General features: G+C 48.7%; 1 protein-coding gene across 1 annotated transcript in view; it reads left to right on the top strand.

The window, feature by feature from the left end:
* The window catches only part of DAB2IP (DAB2 interacting protein), a 137,279-nt gene that overhangs the window by 9,092 nt on the left and 103,271 nt on the right, over positions 1–24,916 (top strand). Inside the window, 1 exon segment of the mRNA XM_017884206.1 lies at positions 18,128–18,231. Coding sequence (XP_017739695.1) covers positions 18,128–18,231 — 104 coding nt within the window.

The raw sequence follows: 24,916 nt of genomic DNA, 5'->3' as shown, positions 1-24,916 counted from the left end.
GATGGTCTTTGGATTCTTTGAAGTTAGAACATTCCCCTTTTATGTAATGCATAAATGTCTAGTATGCACCATACTAAATTGTGTTCATTTTTTAAAAACATCTGTATTTGGCAAGAAAAGAAGTCAGTGGTTCTATGTGGCCCACCCTCGTATTATGCTACTTCATAGGTTTTATTTATAAACATTGAACTAGTTCCTGGAATTCCCACAGGATGGTAGGCTGACGCCCACAAAGGAGAAGTCCAGGGGTTGTCCTTACAGCAAGAGGAGTGGGAGATGGTGATGAGATAAAGCCCTTGGAAAGGTGTGAAGAAGGGGGAGGATGAGGGTCAGTGAGGGCTGGGGTGGGGTGGGGGCCCGGCAGGCTGTGGACATGGCTGATGGGCCTGCCTTGGATGCTGATGCTGTGGGGGTTGTGGCATCAGACTGGGCAAGGGGGATCTTTAGGGAGCAGCTTCAGGAGAAGGCGAGAAAGGTGCTGGAGGCTGCAGGGGATCGATTATTTGGGGGAGAGCAGGTGTGGGGTGCAGAATAGGACAGCATTGGAGAAGTTTGGTGGAAATGGAGGTGCAAGAAAAGCTTGGATTTCCCATTACCTGTCGATACAGTCATGGTTCCACTTGGTATCTAGAAATCTGTTCACAATTGTAGGTTTAGCAGCAAACAGGGTGGGATGAGTGTCTCTCCCCATCAGCAGCAGCCTCTGAACTCTCCTGGGACCCTGAGCTTCAGAGAACCCAGGCTGTGGTCCCCCTCCCCTCCCCCCACTTTGGCAATGCCGTCTGCAGTGGCACGGGCCAGTTTTACTAGCACAGGGAGTGCTCCGGCTCCTGTGTGTCGGGGGACATTCTGGAAGAGGCTCTTAAGTTATGGAAGGTCCCCAGGAGACAGACCACCAGTTTGGGCCAAACCCCTCCATCTACATTAAACAACAACAACAATAATAATAATAATAATAATGTTTATGGCCAGGAACCATGGTTTATGCCTGTAATCCCAGCACTTTGGGAGGCCAAGGCGGGAAGATCACTTGAGGCCAGAAGTTTGAAACCAGCCTGGGCAACATAGTGAGACCCCATCTCTACAAAAAATGTTAAAATTAGCCAGTTGCGGTGGCATGGGCCTGTGATGTTATCTACTTAAAAGGTTGAGGTTGGAAGATTGCCTGGGCCCGGGAATTCCAAGCTATGATGATCTATGATTGCACCACTGCACTCCACCCTGGGCAACAGAGTGAGACCCTGTTTCGGAAAAACAAAACAAAACAAACAAACAAAAAAAACACCCAACTCCTAAGATTACAGAAAACAGTAAATATCTATTACAGAACAGAAGAAAAATAAAAATCACCTTTAATCTGGTACCCACCAATAAGCTCTGGGATCATTGGGGGGTTATTTCCAGCCCTTCCCCTTCTTTTCTCTAAGTTTTTAAAAATTCTAAAATATTTGAAAGTAGTAGAGAAAAGCATAGAAAATAATATTGCAGACAGTCACCTCTCAGGCTGAACAAACCTTAACATTGCCATACCTGCCTCTCTTCTCTTTTCTGTCTTTCTTAGAAATAGAAATGATTCAGGTCCAGGAATCGGCACAGTGTGGTCTACTGGCCAAACCCAGCCCCTCATCTGTTTCTGTATGACTTGTGAGCCAAGAATAGTTTTTACATTTTTAAAGGTTGGAACAAAAAGTCAGAAGAAGAAGAACATAGGGAATTATATGAAATTCAAATTTCAATGCCCATAAATAAAGTTTTATTGGAACACAGCCATGTTCATTCATTTATGTATTGTCTATAGCTGCTTTCACGCTACAATGGCAGAGTTGAATAGCTGAGACAGAGACCATATGGATGTGTAAGCCTGAAGTATTTGCTATCTGGCCTTTTATGGAAAGTTTGATGATGCCCGAGATACAGCTAAAGCCACCTACTCTCTCTCCAGGGATAACTGGCCACCTAAAGGTGGTGGGTATCCTGCCTACATGTGCTTTCTGCTTTTACATTGAAGCCTATGTGTATGCTTCCAAGTGTGTCGAATTGCATTGTGTGTTTAAAAATGGATATGGTGAAATTGCACATGGCAGAGAGGAGCAAACACATATGGACACCCTGAGACCTCGTTAGTTTCCTGAACTCCAGCAGCACGGAATAAATGCCAGCTCTCTGCCAGCCCTGGAATAGGCCCTGCAGCTGCAGAGAAAAGAATCGTGGGAAGAAAACTCCAGAATAAAAAATGGGGAAAGTGACACTGCTGACTCAAATTACTAGAAATCCTCAGAAAGTAAAGAAGGAAAAAGAAACTCAGGATTGAGAGAAGACTTTGGGCCGGTGAATTCATCCTTGGAGTGTTCAGGAAATCCAGAGATTTTTGGAAGGCTGAGAATTCTTTGGAAGTGAGGCGTGTCTGGAGATAAGGAATAGGAAGCATGGACTGTCAAAAGCAATTGTTAGGGGGCTTAAGTAGAGAAGCAAAAGGAAAAGCTGGGGAGGTCGACAGATGCTGAAAACCTTGTAGGATTTATGCTAGGCTATACTAGGGCCAACCAGAGGCCAGTGAGCGAGCAAACCCTTGCACTGTCCTTGCGGAAGGGCCCTACCCAGCATCCTGGGATGTAACTGGGAAGGATGCGTCTCATTAGCTCCTCTGCCCCACTTCTGGGGTACCAGCTCCAAGCCAAACAGGTCCCCTCTGAGGAGCTGCTGTGCCCTGTCCCTGAGTGCTCTATGTTGAGGATCCTCTGGGTTTGAATGGTGGCCTGGATGCTGAGCCCTCCACAGTTGTCCCCATGTCCCTCTCCCACCAGACGGCATCCCCCAGCAGCAGTGGGCAACGTCCTCTGACTCTGAACCACCTTCTGAGCTTAGGGACCATTGGAACTCGGATCCCAGTTCCCTTAAGGAGACAGCAGGCTATCACAGTTCCATGGCCTTGGGACACTGTACCTGTACCGCCTCCAAACTCAACATCTTGAAAACAAAATGTGAAATCAACATCCCTCCTCTTTTTCTGCCGGGTAGCTGGGACTGAGCTGGGCCCTGGGGACATAGAGAGAGGCCAAGGGCTGGGCACGAACTCAGCTTCCCGAGTGACTTGGGACTACTGTCTTCTCACTCATCTCTGCATAGTGCCATTCCTTCCCCACATTAGGGAAACCCTTAGATACAGAGATATCCGGGCTTGAATCCTGTTTTCAATGTTTCGTAGCTGTGAGGTCATGTTTTGAACTTCAGTTTCCTCAGATTAAAGGGGAGCTGATGTTTCTTAATTCAGGAGTCAATTTTAAGATAAAAATACAAATACATGGCACAGTCATTATCTCTCTTAGATCTGTTTCTCCACATTTCCTGGTGATCCATTTATATTACTTAGAGACAGCTAGTTGTTTTAGAACTATTTGTTGAAAAACATCTTTTCCAGCATCAATTTACCTCAGCACTGTTTTTGAAAATCAATTGCCCCATGTATGTATGGGTCTATTTCTAGACTCTATTCTGTTCCATTGATCTATATGTCTACCCTTATGCTAATACTACACTGTTTTGTACATTAGCTATATTTCAAGACCAAAGTACTTCTTGAGACCAGGTAATATAGTCTCCCAACCTGTTTCTTCTTTCTCAAGTTTGTTTGGCTGTCTGGGTCCTTTGGTTTGCCATCTAAACTTAAAATTCATCTTGTCAGTGTCCTCAAAATTTTTATTTTGGATTTTGATTGGGATTACGTTGACTCTATGGATCAGTTTGCGGAGAAATGCCAACTAAGCAATAGTGAGTCTTCCAACCCTTGAATGTAGTATATCTCTTTATTTAGATTCTTAGTGTCTCTCAGCGGAGTTTCTGAGTTATTAGCCTGTTATGTGTTAAATTTATTAAGTATATTTTGGTGCTCTTGGCTAATCACTGAAGCAGCTGAGATTTTACTCTACTTGGAGCTAACAAGTTAAACACGGCGGAAGATATGAGACACCTGGGTCAGAGACAAAGGACTCTATGATTCATGGCGTAGCAGGCAGCATAAGCTTCAGGTTTATATCAGTTCCCTTTCCTGCTAACTTCCTAGGGCTATTGTAGAGCATAAAATCATCTATGCTAGAACATAAAACCATAATCTATTCTAGAACATAAAATGATCTTCTCTATAGCTTTCCCAAATTACAACCTCATGTCCCTTACAGGATCTGATACACAGTCTGAGTCAACTGTTCTGGAGGCTAAAAATTACACAGAAGACTGAAATTCAGTTTTGTTTTAGTATCAAGTCATTAAATTAGAACTTTGGAGATAAGTTAAAAATTGACTTCCAAGTTGCCATATACAGAAAGGTAAAGAAAGTTTCAAAATTATGTGGAAAAACCAATACGTACATACTTAAAACTTTATGCCTGTTTATATTTGTTAGAAAAAATAAGCCTATTATTTCATATAGTCATGTTGTCCTAATTTAATAATATAGATTTCAAATAAACATGGGTTGGACATGGTGGCTCATGCTTGTAATCCCAGCACTTTGGGAGGCCAAGGCTGGAGGGAGGATTGCCAGAGGCCAGGAGTCGGAGGCCACCCTGGCCAACATAGTGAGACCCTCCCCCCGTCTCTAATGAAAATAAAGAAAGAAAAGAACAAAAGTGCGGGACATTACTAAGGTGGAAATTTTGGGGGAAAATAGTTTACAGTTAATGAATAAAATGAAAAATAAGATGAGTTTAATAATACATGTGGATATTTAGGTTTTGATAATCATAGTTCCCTCTGGAGTGCTATAATTAGAACTTATATATCCTAAAGAAGTATTATTGATGTAATTAGTACCTATACTAAAGGTAAAATACACAGAGTGTGGAGTGACTGTATGAAAGGATAACATGTGTACAGATGTGAAAACATCTCCAAGCTGTATTATGAAATAAGCAACCAAGGTACCCTATATTTTTGTGGTTTTCAAGCTCTATCACATATGTCTTTTGATAACAAGTGCATTATGGAGAAAGAATAAAGCTTACCTTATATGGGAATAAGTGTGATATTTCTAAAAGGAAGCTCTTCTCTTTCATTAAGGCAGTTGTAGATTTGAAAGAGGAGAGATGGGAGCCCTTGAAAGTCCACAGTCCTGAATCAGCCGGTGATCTGAACCTCTATCCCTCTATCTTTACTTTAATGTAACTAGAATATGTTGCGCCTCGATCCATGGATGTATTAGTGCCTGTGACTGCTGTAACAAATTACCAGAAACTTGTAACTTGAAGCAGCAGAAAGTTATTATCTTACAGTTCTGGGGGACAGAAGTCTGAAATCATTTTAGCTGGGCTAAAAGCAAGGTGTCAGCAGGGCTGCACTCCTTCTTGAGGCTCTGGGGAAGAATCCATTTCCTTGCTTTTGCCAGCCTCTGGAAGTTGCCTGGTTCCTTGTCTCATAGCCCCGTGTCACTCCCACGTCTGCTTCCATCATCACATCGCTTTCTCTGACCTGCCTATCTCCTTCTTGTAAAGACCTTTTTGATTATTTTAGGCCCACCCAGGTAATCTAAGATAATCTCCTCATCTCCTTAATTTAATTACATCTGCAAAGTCCCTTTTTGCCATATATGGTGACATATCATAGGTTCTAGGGATTAGGACACATGGTTCTTTGGGGGCCATTATTCTGCATAGCACAGGTGGGTAAGGTTGAGTAACCTCCAAGCAACACCTTTCCTCCCTGTCCCAGAGAGGGGTGCCTAAAGGCTGAGCTAGAAAATGTGTGCAGTGGCATGTTCTCAATCATAAGTGGGAGTTGAACAATGAGAACACATGGACACAGCAAGGGGAACATCACACACCAGGGCCTGTCGTGGGGTGGGGGGCTAAGGGGAGGGAGAATATGAGGACCAATACCTAATGCATGCAGGGCTTAAAACCTAGATGACAGGTTGATGGGTGCAGCAAACCACCGTGGCACATATATACCTATGTAACAAATCTGCACGTACTGCACATGTGTCCCAGAACTAAAAGTAAAATTTAAAAAAAAAGAAAGAAAAAGTGTGCAGTGGGAGCCAGGAGAGCTGCCAATTTATCAATGCATTATTTCAGCAAATTCTTTATCTGGCTTCATCCCCCATCCCCAGCCCCAACACACACACACACACACACACACACACACACACACACGCACTCTCAAAAGAGATGTACACAGAGGCATAAGCTGGACAGCTCTTTGTCTGGAAAGTTCTAACAATCTAAAGATTCCATGACTTGTTGCATGGTGTTTTTTGTTTGTTTTTGAGACAGAGTCTCGCTCTGTCACCCAGGCTGGAGTGTAGTGGTGCCATCTTGGCTCACTGCAACCTCTGCGTCCCTGGTTCAAGCGATTTTCCTGCCTCAGCCTCCTGAGTAGCTGGGATTACAGGTGTGCGCCACCATGCCCAGCTAACTTTTTGTCTTTTTAGTAGAGACCGTGTTGGCCAGGCTGGTCTCGAACTCCTGACCTCAAATGATCTATTTACCTCGGCCTCCCAAAGTGCTGGGATTATAGGCGTGAGCCACCACGCCTGGCCTCCATGGTGTTTTTTACCTTTGGCTTCCTGCTCAGTTCACCTGGCCCCTCCCTCGGGGAACACTAGCCAGTTCACTTTCCACTTGCGAGCTGTTTCCCCACCCACAGGTATGTTCCTGATTCCTGATCTTTGGACTTCTCTGATCCACTTTTTCTTTCTTCCTTTTTTTCTTTTTCTTTTTCTCTTTTCTTGGATGGAGTTTCACTCTTGTTGCCCAGGCTGGAGAGCAGTGACAGGGTCTCGACTTACTGCAACCTCTGCTTCCCACGTTCAAATTATTCTCCTGCCTCAGCCTTCTGAGTAGTTGGGATTACAGGTGTATGTCACCACACCCAGCTAATTTTTCGTTTTTTTTTTTTTTGTTGTTGTTGTTGTTGTTTTAATACAGATGTAGTTTTGCCATGTTGGCCAGGCTGGTCTTGAACTCCTGACCTCAAGTGATCCGCCCGCCTCAGCCTCTCAAAGTGTTAGGATTATAGGCGTGAGCCACCATGCCCAGCCAGATCCACTTTTTTCTAACTGGCCATTTGTATTAGTCTGTTTTCACGCTGCTGATAAAGACATACCTGAGACTGGGAAGAAAAAGAGGTGTAATTGAATTTACAGTTCCACATGGCTGGAGAGGACTCAGAATCATGGTAGGAGGTGAAAGGTACTTCTTACATGGTGGTGGCAAGAGAAAATGAGAAAGATGCAAAACCGGAAACCCCTGATAAACCCATCAGACCTCATGAGACTTATTCACCACCTCCAGAACAGTATGGGGAAACCGCCCCCATGATCTAAATTATCTCCCACTGGGTTCCTCCCACAACATGTGGGAATTATGGGAGTACAATTCAAGATGACATTTGAGTGGGGACACAGAGCCAAATCATATCACCATTTGAGCTGTTGTTGATTTTTATTTTATTTATTATTATTATTATTTTTTGAGACGGTGTCTTGCTCTGTCGCTAGGCTGTAGTGCAATGGTGTGATCTCCGCTCACTGCAACCTCCCGCCTCCCGGGTTCAAGCGATTCTCCCGCCTCAGCCTCCCAAGCGGTTAGGATGACACGCATGCATTACCACACCTGGCTAAATTTTTAACTTTTCTTAGAGATGGTGGTCTCGCTGTGTTACCCGGGCTGGTTTTGAACTCCTGGCCTCAAGCAGCCTTCCTCCCTCGGCCTCCTAAAGTGCTGGGATTACAGGTGTGAGCCACCACGCCCAGGCTGTTGTTGATTTTAATTTGTTTTGTTTTCTGATCTTGTTTTTTTCTCTTCCTTCTATTCTTTTCCCTTCAGATGCATTCAGCGAGTGCAGTTTGTGCTGCGTCATATCACCTATTTATATTTTAATTTTACTGTTAGTTTTTGGAAGTCTTAATTATTTTTCATTCAGGAAATGGTACAGTCATCTGTTTCCATTCATAGCCCATCTCCTTCTCCAAAGAGAATGTCTGATAACAAATTTCTGGCTATTGTGTAATATGATATTTTTCTATGTAAGTGCATGCACATGTAAACAAAGTAAAACATCATATTAATCACATAGAAAGCCTTACTTTTTTTTTCTTTTTTTTTTTTTTTTTTTGGAGACAGAGTCTTGCTTTGTCACCCAGGCTGGAGTTCAGTGGTGTGATCTTGGCTCACTGCAACCTCCACCTCCTGGGTTCAAGCAATTCTCGTGCCTCAGCCTCCCAAGTAGCTAGGTTTACAGGCATTCACCATCAGGCCCAGCTAATTTTTGTATTTTTAGTAGAGACGTGGTTTTGCCATGTTGGCCAGGCTGAGTGTTGGCTAGGCTGATCTCGACCTCCTGTCCTCAAGCAATCTGCCCGCCTTGGCCTCCCAAAGTGCCGGGATTACAGACGTGAGCTACCGCGCCCAGCCAGCCTTACTTTTTATTTTGAAATAATTATAGATTTACAAGCAATTGCAAAACCAGTATGGGAAGTCCCAAGAACCCAGTTTTCTCTGATGGTTGCATCTTACATAACTATAGGACAGATCCTCCACCTGCAGTTCCTTCTAGCCAAAGACCCACTGAGAACACACCTCTAGCTGAGTAAGTTGCATTTATTACTCATTGCAGTGAGGGAGAGCACACACCATGGGGCATCTTGGTAAGAGATGTGTTAGGTGTTAGGAGTGTGTTAGGAAGAACCTAGTGTAGGATTTGGGTTTTGGTTGGGTGATTTGGGGGAGGTTGAAGGGAGTAGGTTTCACACTAGATGAATCGCATCTGCTGTCAGAAGGCAGAAGCAAGTCTGTAATTGCGCAGCTTGAGTCCTGTCACTAGGAAGAGGAGACTAGCGTTGGGGGCTAAAGCTATGATTGGTGAAGCAGCAGCAGTCACTGATTTCAGCCAAGAGAGGGTGATAGTCGGTATTTTGTGGGTGGCACCGTGACCTTGTCTTTATGGGTTACTTAAAAATTATGAAGTGACCTTGTTTTGTCTCACTTTATCACAGCCTCAGAGTAACCTTGTCTGAGGTTATATCTTGTGTGATTATGTCTCAGTGGAGAATAACGTGGCATAGCCGTGCGTGCCAAGCCAGCTTCCTGATGTCAGGGGCTTTTATTTCAGATCTTTCATGGACATTGATACCATGCATACGTATAGTTCTCTGCCATTTCATCATGTATGTAGATTTGAGTAACCACCACTGCAGTCATCATCCACCACGAAGACTTCGCTCGTGCGGCCCCTTTAACATCACATCCACCTGCCTGCCCTAACCCCACCATCCCTAACGCCTGGCAACCGCTAATCCGTTTTCCATCTCTATTGCTTTATTCCTTTGAGAATGCCGTGTACACGGAATCATACACTATGTAACCTTTTGATACTGGCTTTCCTCGCTCAGCATAATGCCCAAGAGATCCATCCAAGGTGTCAATAGTTTCTTTTTTAGGGCTAAGTAGTGTTCCATAGTGTGTGTATTCGTTTTCTATGACTGCTGTAACGAGTTAAAACTTAGTGGCTTAAACAACACAGGTTTTTAATCTTACAGCACTGTAAGTCAGAACTCTGGCATGGGTCTTGCCAGACCAAAATCAAGGTGTCAGTAGGCTGCATTCTTTTCCAAAGGCTCTAGGGAAAAACCCATTTTATTGCTAATTCCTTGCTAGGGGAATTCAATTCCAAGTGGTTGTAAGACTAAGGTTTCTGTTTTCTTGCTGGCTATCAGCTGAGGGCTGTTCCCAGTTTCTAGATCGAGGCCACCCACATTCCTTGGCTTGTGACCACCTCTGTCTATGTCAAAGCTGGCAACAGCAGATGGAATTCCTCTCAGGCTTAGAGTTTCTCCTGCCTCTTTCCTAATCACATTTCTCTGACTCACCTTCTTGCTTCCCTCTTCCACATTTAAGAATGCATATCATTTGGCCAGGCACGGTGGGTCACGCCTGTAATCCAAGCACTTTGGTAGACTGAGGCTGGTGGATCACTGACGTCAGGAGTTTGGGGCCAGCCTAGCCAATATGGTGAAACCCTGTCTCTACTAAAAATACAAAAATTAGGCCGGGCGCAGTGGCTCAGGCCTGTAATCCAAGCACTTTGGGAGGCTGAGGTAGGAGGATCACGAGGTCAAGAGATCGAGACCATCCTGGCCAACATGATGAAACCCCGTCTCTACTAAAAATACAAAAATTAGCTGGGCATGGTGGCGGACACCTGTAGTCCCAGCTACTCGGGATGCTGAGGCAGGAGAATCGCTTGAACCCGGGAGGTGGTGGTTGCAGTGAGCTGAGATCATGCCACTCCACTCCAGCCTGGCAACAAAGTGAGACTCTGTCTCAAAAAAAAAAAAAAAAAAAAAGAAACCAAAAATACAAAAATTAGCCAGGCATGGTGGTACATGCCTGTAATCCCAGCTATCAGGAGACTGAGGCAGGAGAATTGCTTGAACCTGGGAGGTGAAGGTTGCAGTGAGCTGAGATTGCAGCACTGCACTCTAGCCTGGGCAACCGACCTAGAATACATCTCAAAACAATAACAACAAAGTCATATCATTAGATTATTCTCACCTGGATAATTCAGGATAATCTCCCATCTCAAAATCCTTAACCTCAACCACATCTGCCAAGTTCCTTTTGCCACGTAAGGCAACATTCACAGGTTCTAGGAATTAGAGTGTGGACTTCTTTGGGGGACCATCATTCTGCCTTTCTCATCCTGGATGCAGCACAGTTTAACCATTCACCTGTAGAAGGAGGTTTGGTTGTTTCCAGTTTTGGGGCTATTAAAAATAAAGCTGCTATGAACATTCTTGTTAAAAAAAAAAAAAGGTGTATAAATGGATTACACATTGTTTCCTTTTGCAACTGATTTTTTTACTGAACGTCATATTTCTGAGTTTTATTCATGTTGATCGCTATAGCTCTAGGCCCTTTGTAGTGCCATTGTGTTCCATGTGAATACTGTCCCCCCCTTCCTTGCTGTGTGATGTTCTACGGAATGACTGTTCCCCTATTGGTGGACATTTAGATTACTTCTAACTTTTCTCTGCTACAGAGAGTGCTGGGGTCAGTATCTTTGTGCAGATCTCTATGTGTGCAGGATGAAGCAGTTTTCTAGACTGGATGTGTAGGAAGGAAGGTTCTGGCCCTAGCACATGTGTGCTGTCGGTTTCTACTGGCTATTGTGTAATTGTTCTTCAAGCCCTTTTCACTCCACCAGCAGTGATGAAAGTGTAATGTGCATCTCTGCCAACATTTGGAGTCATAGTTCTTTTCAATTTCTAGGCTGGTTTCTTTTTCATTTCTTTTAATTAATTTCTTTTAAATTATGGACTGGCCTAGGACCTTTCCAAAAGGTATGAAATAGCATCTGAGAGTTTTAATTTGCATTTTCCCGATCACTGCGGAGGACACAGGGACACCCCTGTCCAACGCCTCCTCGTTCTACACTCTTGCCAACTTCTTTTCTCCTGACGCTAGCGTTAGAGGTTGCTGCCTCTACCTGCTTTTAAGCATTAAGATCTGGGCAGTGCAACCCGACAACTGAAATTTGGTGTCTTGTCTGAAATTACAGGATGTTCCTCAGGCCGCCATGTTTCCATGGGAACAAGTAACAGTCATCCTTCATGATTAGGTGGTATCCATGGTAACCAAGCCAGCAGCATTTGAATGAAACTGATTTTATTTATTTTTTGCAAACACATGAAGGTTAAAATGCATTTCTCCGGCTGTGGCTTCCAAGAATAGGAAGACAGCCTGGTAAAATGGAGACCCTTTCAACCTCCTAGTGGAAAGGGGATCCAGGATCAGCTGGTCCTATGCCTAATTTTGCAGACTAGGTGACTGAGAGGTCACACAGAAGTCACACAATGAGTCTGGGCCGAGGAGGAAAGACTCCTGGATCATGCTCAGAGGTCTGGGGCGGGCCCTTAAGAGATCGGCTGGGTCTCCCTTCCCATGATTTAGCCCTAGGAATGCCGCCTTCAGACTGTGTGATCTTAACAGATTCACTTAACCTCTGTGGGTTTCTACTGGCACCAGCTGTGGTGCTAGACCTATGGGACCATAAGGCCAGGCCTCCCAGTGTCTGTTTGCCCAAATTAGAAAAGATTTTCTACAAAATCAAAGGCCAAAGGCAGCATGCTGGGGCCTAGGACCCTGAGGCTGAATTCCCAGGCTCCAGAATTAGGACTCAGGGTCATTCCCTGCCTTCTTTTCCTGTTTAAAATAGAGGGTGTGTGTGTTTTTACTTGGTGCCAAGGACTGGAGATGACCATTGCTCTTACTCTCTGACTCATTGGATTGATGAAATCAGCTCAGAGAGGGAAAGGAGCAGCCATGGAGTCACACAGCAGAGTGAGGGTTGAATCCGGCTCCTGGTGTCAGCTTGGCTCCTCACCCGACCCCATGCTCCATGTCCCCTCCACCTTCTCTGGGGCTGGAAGAGTGGGTTTGGGGGCAGTTTAAGGGACTCTCAGCATATACTCTTGCTTCTTCCCTGGAGGACTTTTAGAGGAAGTCACTTTTGCTTCTAGGAACTTAGTTTCCCCATCTGGAAAGTGGACTCACTATAGAGCTGCCCAGGTTGTCCTGTGGGATTACATCTGAAAGGGTCCAGAACATGCATTCTCAGCGGAGGTGAGATTGCCCCCAAGTGGGCAAAAAGTTGGTTCTTGGACTGGAAGATGAAGAAAAAAAAAAACCTTTCTGTACAAAGCCCAGTATACACATTTAGTACATAAAAGATACTGTATGTCTGTGATATTAAAATTTTATGGAGGGGAAATTAGGAAAAAAGTGTCTAAGAAGACTTTTAAGGGAGAGTGACAATGAAAAAACATTGAGAAACCCAGCGATCCATGTGTTTATTAACTTTGTGTTTAGAGCTTACGGCAGGCGGCTGGCTCCTTGGGGAAGGTGTTTGGGGTGTCAGGTCAGGAGAGAGCCTGGCCTGGCCCAGACTCTGCCCTCGATGTTCAGTGTGACCACAGGCACATCACAGCTCCTCTCAGGGCCTGGTTTCCCCATCTATGGATAAAGGAGGTCCCATCAGCTCCATGAGTGACTCCCAGGCAGTTGAGCTCCCACCTGGCGGATCAGTTCGGGGTTTGGAGAAAAGCAGGTGGTGCCTCAGACTATGGTGATTAGAGGAGCGTTTAATAGAGGGGCTGCTTACGAAGGTGTGGGCAGGCCTCGGGAACCACAGGGGCAGTACAGGACCCCAAAGCTAGGGACAGCAGGGGCTGCTTCCCTGAGGCCCTGCGGAGGAGGGGAGAGCATGGTTGCTGGGAGGAAAAGGTCCAGAAGAGAGGGTCATCCTGATGGTGGCTGGACCTTCCGTGGAGGAGGCAGGCAACCCAGACGACTCTCCTCCCTCCCTTCATCTCTTGCCAGGGCTCCTCTTTGGCCAAACCACATGGAAGCTGAGGGTCTAGAAGCTCAAATAATAGAGTCTATACAGGCCAGTGCCCTGGAGTAGAAGGCAGTGTGCAGAGAGGTGGAGAATGGAACCAGGGGCCACACAGGAGACACCTGAGAAGGTGCCCCAGGTTCCCCTCCAGCTTTCTGTGGAGTGCAGACCTTGCCCTGGGTGTGGGCTGGGAGAGTGGGGAGGTCAGGGGGGAAAGCCAGCCACCCTATGCAGGAGGGAGAGTGGGCCCCTATCCTCCCGCCCCCTGGGCTTCTTGCTTGCCTTCCTATCTTCTCAGGTGGAGGGGTGTAGCCAGGGCTTCTGAATGGAAGTTTCAGACTATTTTGGGAGCACTCTTTTCTTTTCTTTTTTCTTTTTCTTTTTTTTTTTTTTTTGAGGCGGAGTCTTGCTCTGTTCTGCCAGGCTGGAGTGCAGTGGTGCGATCTTGGCTCACTGCAAGCTCCACCTCCCAGGTTCACACCATTCTCCTGCCTCACCTCCCGAGTAGCTGGGACTACAGGGAGCCCGCCATCATGCCCGGCTAATTTTTTTTGTATTTTCAGTAGGAGATGGGGTTTTCACAGGTTAGCCAAGGTATGGTCTCGATCTCCCTTACCTCGTGATCCACCCGCCTTGGCCTCCCAAAGTGCTGGGATTACAGGCGTGAGCCACCGCGCCCGGCCAGAAGCACTCTTTTCTATAGACCTGTTGTTGAGGGGATCATGCACACATTTCTTTCCTTCTGGTCTTAGCTTCATCATCTATCAAACGGGAGGTTGGACCAAGCAACCTCTGAGAGCTTCCTGCTCAGACCCAGGAGGCAAGAGGCAGGATTCTGGGCATCAGTGTTGGTCTCAGTGGAAAGACATCCTCACTGGGCACCCAGCGTTCTACCAGGGGACTCCATGTGCTTCTTGCCTACAGTGGTGAGGGCCCACCTACCCAGGAAAGTGTAAAGCTGTGGCCAGGGGTGTGTGTGTGTGTGTGTCAGGTGAGGGAGGGTAGTTCCTGGAAGCTCCAGCTCCTGTTGTCCTGGTGATCCCAAGACCCCTGTGGGGCAGCCTGACTCTGCCAGCCAGGTTCCATAACTGCAGTGGGTACCCCGTGTTTGTTGGTTTGATGGAGGAACTTTGAGCACTGCAGGGTGCCTGGCTCTGGGTGGGGGTGGGAAACAGACAACCCATCTTCCTGCCGAGACGCCAAGTAGCAAGTCTGCAAGGCTGACTGATGTGCGGGGTTGTGAGTCATTCTGCCTAAAGTGATCTGGGCGCCCCCAGCATTGCCCCAGAGCTCAAAGGATGACAGTTCCCACAGGAAGCCATTCCAGGGAAGATAATTTTAGGGAGAGGGGAGAGCATGGGTAAAGGTGTGGAGGTGGGACATTCCCACATCGTGGCAGGTACAGCGAAGAGGGTTAGCAAGAAAAGCCAGAGTGTTGTGTAAGGTAGAATGACTTTGGGTACCAGGGTGAGGAGTCCCTTCTTTCTGAGGGTGTTGAGGGCATTAGAAGCACTCGGGCTCAGGGTCCTGACTGTGCCTGGCATTGCCCATCTCCCACTTCTACCACTTTCCCTAGAGAGGTGGCTGAACCCAGGGGTCTGCCTCTGGCTAAGGTTTGCATCCTGAGACTAAGTCCTGAGTACCTCCTATATGTTGGCTGGGTGTTGGGACCCACGGGACTCAGGGCTGAAGGAGCCATGGACTCTGTCCAGACACACTGGACCCTCATTCTTGCTCTGGTGCTCAGTAGCCCTGTGACCTTGGGCTAGTGACTGCACCCTGAGCCTAGCTTCTGCTCTAGTCATTGGCAGCTTGGCTGAGTGTAGCAGGTAGGACATAGGTTATGGGTGACAGCCTCCCAGAGGGAGGTGGCATGTGCTGTCACAGAGCACAGGAGGGTGCTCCAGTTGGGTGGTGCGAAGGGGTGAGAGATGAAGGCGCACAGGAAAGCATGGGAAGAATTTTCCTAGCAAAACCTCCAGAAAGAGTGGTTATCCCTTGAGTGTAACTAGAGAGATTGTGGAGGAGGAGGTCCAAGGAAAGTTCTAAGTAGGAAGCACCATGCGGGAACAGCAAGGGGCTTAAGAGACGGATGGCGCCAGGCTGAGGATGAGCCATGTGGGAAGGCAGCTTTTCTGGAAGAGACGCCTGGGGCTGGATGGTCTGGACCCCGTGTCAATGCCTGCCACAGGCCTGCCTGGAGGTCAGCGGGCCTGAACCAGTCTCAGGATGGCTTTGCCTTCTTGGCCATGGGCCAGGGCTCAGGATGGAGCCTGTGCTTCTGTGGACTCCTGTCCATGTGACTGTGTGGAGGGAATGACCTGGAAAACACACAGCGCCCCAGCATCCTGTTCTGCCTTCTGGAAAGCCTGCTCCTTGTGTGAACCCCATGTCATCTGGCCTGGGCGTGTGCACACATCCCCTGCTCAATGTGTACGTGGGGTGGGTCTGGGATTGTACACATTGGAGAATCTGCATGAATATAAACATGCAAGTGTGTTTGTCTGGGCATTCCTGTCTCATTCCACACCCCTGTGTGTTCACACCTACCAGGGAAACCTCTGCCCTGTCCTTTTTCTCCCTTGCAAGTCAACAGGTCTTTCCCAGGCACCCCCCACGCACCAGGCTCCATGCAGGGTGCTGGGAGGTGGAGAGGCAGCCAGCTTAGGCGTGGGCGTTAGGAGTTATGCAGACACACACATACACACACACTCACACACGCACACATACTGCAAATGAGAGCGTTGATAGGAGACTCAGATCTAGTTATTGCTATAGGAGCCAAAAGGGAGGCAAGATCTGGAGGTAGAGGGGGTCACCCAGGACCTCCTCCAGGGACTGCAGGATGGACCAGGCTGGGGAAGGGTAGTAGGAAGAGAGTCCTCTGTTGGGGGCCACCTCTGGAGCAATGGCAAAGAGGCAGCTGGTGCCACACTGTTGTGGGGGAACCAGTGAGGAAAGTGGCCATGTTGGCAGGTTGGACAGACTCAGGAGGTTTTGTGTAGGTGTGCTCAGGCCGTGGCTAAAAGTTTTCAATGAGCTGTCACCATTTAAGAATCAGAATACTTCATATTTTGAAAAACCCAGATTATCAGCCTCTGTTGAACCATGGAAGCGATGGCTACCCCGAGCCCCCCCTTGTGATGTAGCAGTTAACCAGTTAGTGCCGAGTGGCTGGCTGCTTTCCTGGATTCTGGATTTCCTGCTGGCCTCTGTAGGCCTCCCAAGTTTATAGCCTCTGGAAAATAAGGTCTGAACTGGAAGCCAGAAGTCACAGATTCTCATGTTTGAAAAAACATGGGGGCTGACACAGTGACTAAGCCCTGTAATCCCAGCACTTTGGGAGGCCAAGGTGGGAGGATTGCTTGAGGCCAGGAGTTTGAGACCAGCTTGGGCAACAAAGGAAGACCCCATCTCTACAACTTTTTTAAAAAAATTAGGTAGGTGTGGTGGGGTGCACCTGTGGTCCCAGCTACTTGGTAGGAGGCTGAGGCAGTAGGATTACTTGAGCCTAGGAGTTCTAGGCTGGGTGAGCTATGATTGCATCACTGCGCTCCAGCCTGAGCGAAAGAGTGAGACCTTGTCTGTAAAACAAACAGAAAACCTGAGAAGTCATCAAGCTCCCCAAGTGTGGCATCCCAGGAGATGGCTGTTATCTGTCTGCTTGTATGCCTCCAGTGACATCACAAGGAGTGGGGGTTTAGGGCAACCTTTCCCCTGCTTTTTTTTTTTTTTTTTTTTTTTGAGACAGAGGCTCACTCTGTTGCCCAGGCTGGAGTGCAGTGGTGTGATTTCGGGTCACTGCAACTTTCGCCTCCCAGGTTCAAGTGATTCTCCCACCTCAGCCTCCCGAGTAGCTGGGATTACAGGTGCATGACACCACACCTGGCTAATTTTTTTATTTTTAGTAGAGACGGGTTTCACCATGTTGGCCAGGCTGGTCTCAAACTCCTGACCTCAGGTGATCCTCCCTCCTCGACCTCCCAAAGTGCTGGGATTATAGGAGTGAGCCACAGCGCCAGGCCTTTTTTCCCCCTTTTTAAAAAAGTATGATAAAATATATAAAACATAAAAGTCATAATTTTAACTAGTTTTAAGTGTACAATTCAGTGGCATGAAATCCATTTGTAATGTTCTGCAACCATCACCACTATCCAATTCCTAAAACTCTTCATCACCCTTCACAGAAACTCTGTACCATTAAGCCATAACTCCTGATCCCCTCTCTCTTCAGCCTCTGCTAACTTCAAATCTACTTTCTGTCTCTACGAATTGGCCTCTTCTAGATATTTCATATAAATGGGATAATACAAAATATGTCCTTTTGGGTTACTCCATGTAATGTTTTCAAGGTCCCACCATTTTACAGCTTGCATCAGAACTTCATTCCTTTTTAGAGCAGAATGGTGTTCCCTTGCATGTCAATACCATGTGTGTGTCCATTCTTCTGCTGATGGACACTTGGGTTTCCATCATTTGGCTGCTGTGGTATTTGCGTACAGGTATTTGAGTACTTGTTTTCAGTTATTTTGGGTTATACCCAGGAGTGGAATTGCTGGGTCATGTGGCACTTGTATTTTTAATTTTTGGAGAAACTGCCAGACTTTTCCATAGTGCCTGGATCATTTTCTAGGGGCTGGTTTGTCTGTTGTCCTGCCTGGGATGGGAGTGGCAGGAGGCCCTAGCTGTGTGGCCTTGGCTGTTCTTGTTCATCCTCTCTCTTCTCCTCTGTTGGCAGAGTCGCCTCAAGAAAGGCCGGGCTCTCGGCGCAGCCTGCCCGGCAGCCTCTCCGAGAAGAGCCCCAGCATGGAGCCCTCGGCTGCCACGCCGTTCCGGGTCACGGTAACTATCTCTGCGTCACCACCACCGCCACTGCCACCACCATCACCACCTCGCCCGGGGTGCTGCTCTGCGACCCCGCGGCCCCCCTTCCTGGAGCCTCATGGACCCGGAGAGCATCCGGCCTCCCTTGCTCTAGGTATCCGATCCCTCAGCTGCTCCCATCTCCGTGGCTCAGCCCTGGCCCCAGGGGCCACATGGGGGGTCCCATCCTGAGAGGGAGGGGGAAGGTGGAGGACAGACAGCACCGAAGGCTATGGGGCCCAGCGCTGAGCTGGCCCAGGAAGAGAAGAGGCTCTTGTTAGTTTGGATAAATGTACCCTTGAGGGCGCACACACACTGTGCTTCTGCAACCCTGAAAAGATACACTGTTTTCGTTTCCATGTATTTTAACACCTCTCATGGCATACCATAATTTAAATCTTTCTTGGCGGTACATAAAATGATGCTGTATCTTACAATTGACGATGGCTTAGAACCGACAAAACACAGAATATATATCGTAGCTATTGAACTGAGTCCTCCCCACCAGCACACAGACTTTAAAAATTACAAACCTAAACAGCTTTATGTAACAGACCCCAGTGACCCTTAACGTCTGACTAGTCACGCCCTTCTGCATTGCTGTGTGTATACACACACACACACACACACACACACACACACACACACCAGAGTTTTGGGTCCCTTTGCTCCCCCATTCAGGAGCATTACTGTGTGTACTTCTCTCTAGGGCTGTGCCAGGCACCAGAAATGCAGCAATGACATAGACACATTCCTTTCTCCAGGGTGCTCAGGTCTGTAGGGCAGGTGGACGTTGGATGGGTTGTTCATCCATTCATTCGCTCATCAGTTTTTCTGTCATGCCTGCTGTGTGCGAGCAGAGGAAAGAGGGTTCTCGGTGGTGAGAACAGAGAGTGTGCAGGCCTGGCTGTCACTGGATAGCATCATATAGGGGATCCAGGGGAGCTGGAAATGACTGGCAATTCCCGAGGGGGTCCCACGGGAGCTGGCTTTTGAGCTGCATCTTGAAGGATCCATAGAAAATGGCTAGGCAAGGACAGAGAGGGAAAGAGACTTCCAGAGAGGGGGAACACCAGTTGCAGAGGTATGGAGGCACCCTAGAAATTTCCTCTGTTTGCCATAGGGCTGGCTCCTCATCCATTGGGCATCAGCTTAGATATCAGCTCCTGACCAAACCACCTCCAGGAAGCCCTCTTGGTTTTCCCCATCACAGCAGCCTGCTCTTCTCTTTCCTAGTACTTAGTGTCAGCATGAGAATGTGAGCTCATAAAGTCAGGGGCTGATGTGTTTGTAGCATGCAGAAATGCTTGGTGGAGCTGGAGTTGAGGGGATCTGGAGGACAGGGTGGGTGAGACTGGGAAGCCTGGTTGAGTGGAGGTCACATGGAACCTCCAGTACCAGGCCAAAAGGATGGGGCTTTCGCCAGAGCCACTGATTCTCCCCACTGTCGATATGTTATAACAATGCCTTAAAAACTAGCTTATTGTCCTTCTTTAAGATTTCAGTCTGGCCGGGCGCGGTCCTGTAACACCCAAGCAACTTTGGGAGGCCCAGAGACCGGAGGCGGATCACGAGGTCAAGGAAGATCGAGACCAATCCTGCTACACACCGGTGAAACCCCCTCTCACCTAAAAAAAAAACAAAAACTACCGGGCGAGGTGGCGGGCGCCTGAGTTCCAGCTATCTGGGAGGGCTGAGGCACCCGGAAGGCATAAAACGGCCCGGGAGCTGCGAGCTTGCAGTGAGCTGAGATCCGGCCCGCTGCACTCCAGCCTGGGCGACAGAGCTAGACTCCGTCTCCAAAAAAAAAAAAAAAAAAAAAAAAGATTTCAGTCCACTGGACTAGGGCAGGGCCTGGCAATCTGCATTTTGACAAGCTTCCCTCAGGAGGTGATTCTGAGTCCCCAGCTGGGGGTTGAGCCTGTGGGCAATGAGGAGGAAGCCTGCGCTGAGAGGATTCAGGGTCGTGGCCCTGGGTTTGGCCAGGGGGTCCCAGGAAGCTGGTCTCCAGCCTGCAGGGAGCACCTGGAGCTGGGGCCAGGGTGACCCCCACTCCTATCAGCTGGAGCGAAGGCCAAGTTCTGATCTCTCTGGATCCCTGGGGCCACAGCAGGCAGGGTGGGCCTTCAAGGGGGGCCTAGGGAACGATGACTAATAATAATTAGTAATAGTAGCCACCTCCGTTGATGAAGTGCCTACTGTGTGCCAGGCACTGGGCTCACTGTCCTACATCCCTGATCTGTTTTTTTGTTTTGTTTTGTTTTTGTTTGTTTGTTTGTTTGTTTGTTTTTTGAGACAATCTTGCTCTGTCGCCTAGGCTGGAGTGCAGTGGTGTGATCTTGGCTCACTGCAACCTCTGCCTCCTGGGTTCAAGCCGTTCTCCTACCTCAGCCCCCCGAGTAGCTGGGATTACAGGAGTATGCCACCACACCCATCTATTTTTGTATTTTTTAGTAGAGATGGGGTTTCGCTGTGTTGGCCAGGCTGGTCTCGAACTCCTGACCTCAGGTGATCCTCCCACCTTGGCTTCCCAAAGTGCTGGGATTACAAGTGTGAGCCACCACTCCCAGCCTACCTGACCTCTCTTCATCCAGGAGACAGACCTACAGCGGAAACATTGGTTACCTCATTTCCCAGGTGAGAAAACAGGTTCCGAGAGAGAAAGTCACTTGCTGTCCAAGCTCCAACTTCTACTAAGTGGCGGAACCAAGATTCAAACCCAGGTCTCTCTGACCCCAGAGCATGAAGCACACCCATCCTCAGGCTGGGAGGAGGATCCATTGCCCCACACCCTCCCAGAACCCCATCAGCATCATTTTTCTGCCTGTTTCCCTTTCCTGAGTTGCTCTAATAGGGGTATGATCACACCTTAAAGTTGTTATAATTTGCAGCTCCAGTTGACAGCTAGGACTGGTGTTTTCCCTGTAGTGGTGTCTCTGCTTTGTCTCTCAGGGTAGAAACCACCTTCAGTCAGAGTCAGAGCCAGCCTGGGGAACCTCGAGCTACCTGGGACTCAACTCACAGTCCCACCTGCCCTGTTAGGGTCTGCAGTATGGAGAGCATGTTCAAGGTGGTTGCTTTGGCCACTTCTCATGGCAACCCTCTAGGGGAGGCACTATTAGTGTGCCCATTTCACAGGTGAGGAAACTGAGGTTCAGAGGTGAAGTTCTTTAGCTGGTGTCACTCAGCTGCTGAGTCAGGACTGCCAGACATTTATGTTTTGTGTCCTTTTCTGTGCACGTTGGTCTTTAAGGGGTGTGATTAGAGATTCTTTTCTGGGCTGGGTGCTGGGAACTGGCGGGGGCACTGGAGAACTCAGAGGTGGGGATCTGGGTTCAAATCCAAGCTCTTCCATGACCCATGTGATCTCAGTAGCCACTCAGCCTCTCCGAGCCTTGTGTTCTTGACAGTAAAATGTGGAATGACAGACTTTGCTTGGACTGTGGACTTGGTGAATGTGGTCGTCCAGGTCTGACCCATGCTGGGTGCTTCATGGATGAAATCCATCATTACCATCTGAATCGGGTTTCCATTTTTGGCTGTAAAACATCAGTAAAGATCTAGGAGGGTTGGAGTACAGGCAGAGGACAGGGTGTTTGGGGGAAGCAGAGGTGAGCCTGGCCTGGGCCTTGGGGACAGACCCTCACACAGACCCTGTGCAGGGCCAGAAGCACCTGCCTCCCTCCCCTAGCCCGTAGCACACACTTGTTCACTTACAGGCTCCCAAAAGCTACGTCCCCACATGCTCAGCTGACTTTTGCTCTGTGTAGACCCTTGAGGGAACGCGGGAAACATGGTTTTGCCTCGGGGAGGCAGGGGAGATGCTACAGGATGTACTGGAATAAGTGCCACCTTCACTGCCATTTCAAACCCAGATGGTGGGATGTCAGCATTTCTTACAGGGGTGCTTCTTTGGGAGAATCAATGAGTCAGGGTGTATGTAAGGTCTACAAGGCTCATCTTGTCCACCTTCTTCATGGAAACTGAGGCCTGGGAAGGGCTTGTCAGAGGTCACCACCCAGCTGACAGCGGTTCAGGAGCCTGGGTTGTTTACACCCTCACATGCCACCCCTCATCATTTTGTGAGTCAGCCAAGGACCTGCAGCCACTCTGCAGGACATTGAAGGCTCATTCTAGTCCCACCCATGCCTCTTGAAGACCTTGTGACCCTGGGAGAGCCTCAGTTTCCCCTTTTGTGAAATGTGGGGGATAGACTTTGTAAGGCAGCGTACAGTTTGGGCATAAATAGGTGCTGAAATGTTCTGGTGCAGTAGCTAAGATAATGGGCTCTAGAGAGTTCCCTGACCCGGGTTTCAGGCCCTGCACAGCCTCATACCAGCTTTGTGGCTTGGCCAGGAATGGAACTTTTCTGCCCACCTGGAACAACTCCCTCCCTCCTTTAGGGAGAGTTGGAGGGTAGGGGAGTGACTCTCCAGGACCACACAGTGCTACAAGGCTGGCATGTGCCCTGCAGGTTACAGGGGGCCCTGAATGAGGATGGGAGAAGGGGCCTGGGAGTAGATGACTAGAGAGGCTTCCTGTGCGTCTGTGGCCATCAGCTCTCAGATTCCTGAGATTCAAACCCAGATCTGTCTGCTCTGTGCCAGTAGCATCTCCTGGAAGGGAAGGAGGGAAGGGTGGCAGGCAGCATGCTGGGGTGCTGGATCCACGTAGACCAATGGTCAGGCCGGGTCTGGGGGCTTTGCATGTGCCCACCCAGCTTCCCCAGGCTCTGGGCTCCTTAGCAGCAACAGTGTGCTGTTCTGTCTCTCCTGCCACTCCATGGCAGAGGAGCTGTGGTTTGATTTGGGAGGCAAAGAACTGATGACTCTTCCTGGTCTCCCCACTAGCTCCTCAGCCTGACCCCTTCCCCAGCCCCAACCTTCCCTGTTGCAGGCTGGGTCCTTCCTCCCTCCCTCCTTCCTCTGCCCCCACCCCTCCCATCAACCTTGAGGATGGCTGGCAGACCCGGGGTGTGGGAGGTGGCAGAGGCTCTGGGAAACTTGACAGCCAATTGATTCCTCCTCGGGAAGTCGAAAGTGGAGACTCGTGTTTGAAGGTTTAGCTGAAATTAGGTCTCAGGGATATTTTTTGCGAGATGGAGAAGGAGAAGTGTCAGGGAGGGGAAGGCCCAGGGGGCTGGCAGAAACTGCAGATAGACTCAATATTGGGTTGATTGCGGATGCTTCTAGAAGCAGGTCTTTGGTTTCTTTCAACAACTCACTTTTATTGGGTGCTTGGTTGTGCACACCCTGTGACAGAACAAGGAGCAGTTATCTCTGGCCAGAAAAGACAAGGAATTCTTAGAGGAGAGACTTCTGGGGCTGGGCTTTGAGGGGTGTATAGGAGTTCGTCAGGAACCAAGGGAGAAGATTATTTCAGTTAGTGAAGTGAATAGAAACAAGCTAATGACCTTGTGTGATTAGAGTGCTGGATGGGTTCAGGGCCTGGAGAGAAGAGTGAGAGACCTTGGTGGGTGAGCTAAAGCCTTTGGACTTTCTCCTGCAGGACACAAGAACCACAGTGGATGATGGCTGTGAGTGGAGGTAGCAGTAGACCTCTGGGCTGTGGACCTCAGGTTTCCCAGCTGCTCACCCCTCTTCTCACTCCTGTAGCCTCCCCGCACCCTTCCCATGTTTCAACTGTCTTTCTGTCATACAAACACAAGAAACAGGCATGTGAACACAAACATGCAGCTAGTGGGTGATCCTCCCGCCTATGTCACCATGGAAAGGCTGTTGGAAATTAACTGGTTCAACCCTTGCCTATACACAGGAGGGACTGAGAATCATAGAAGGGAGGGTCCTTTCCTGAGGTCACACAGCATGTCTAGGGTAGGGCCTGGAGTTGAGCCCAGGTCTCTGTCCTTCTCCCCCGCATCCAGTGGTCCTCACCCCTTACTCCTTCCTGTCCTCTCCTCCCGGCACCTGGACATCAGCCACCCCATCTGAGCTGAGCCCTTCTCCCAGCACCCATCACATTTCCTGGGGGGAATGGGTGTTCTTTGGTCCAACTGCCTTTGGAGCCCCGGACAGCTCCCTCCTGCTCATCTGCACACTGCCCCCTCCTGGCCGCCAGGCCCCAGCCCCAACTGCAGAGGCACCCGAAGTTTGGGCTGGAGGCTGCCTGAAGGAGGAACGCATGACTTGAGGTCCAGGAGGGGGCATTCTCTGCTCCCTGCAGAGTTGGCCTCGCTACCCCCAATTTGTGCCCCTTCCAAGCTACGGAGGCTCCAAGTGGCTGTTGGGATGGGGAACAGAAAAGCCAGCCAGACTCACAGATGAGATGATCCCGATCTGTCCCAGGGTATATGGGGAAACTGAGGCCTGCAGAGGAGCGGCTTGCCCAGGATACTTGCTGGGGCTCCCTCCACTGGCCCAGGCTGCTGTGGGTCCATCTCAGATGGTCATTCACTTGGGACATATTTATGTTTGTGGCCCATCAACCAGCGGAGGGATGTCAGCCATGCAGCCCTGGCTGTAACAGGGCAGTAGTGCTGGACTCCTGGGTGGGGTCCCACCATGGACGCCTCAGCTTTCTCCTTGAATTATGAGGAATTTTCTTAGTTCCGCTCTGTGAGTCAGTCTCCTGACCCAGCACCCGGTGTGTATTCAGCAGATGGGCGGGGTGGTGGGAGAGCAAACCCTGCCCCTCCACCCCTCCA

This window comes from Rhinopithecus bieti, unplaced genomic scaffold, assembly GCF_001698545.2.
Source record: "Rhinopithecus bieti isolate Rb0 unplaced genomic scaffold, ASM169854v2 scaffold_13710, whole genome shotgun sequence".
Lineage (NCBI taxonomy): Eukaryota > Metazoa > Chordata > Mammalia > Primates > Cercopithecidae > Rhinopithecus > Rhinopithecus bieti.
This window is presented reverse-complemented; position numbering and strand designations above follow the sequence as displayed.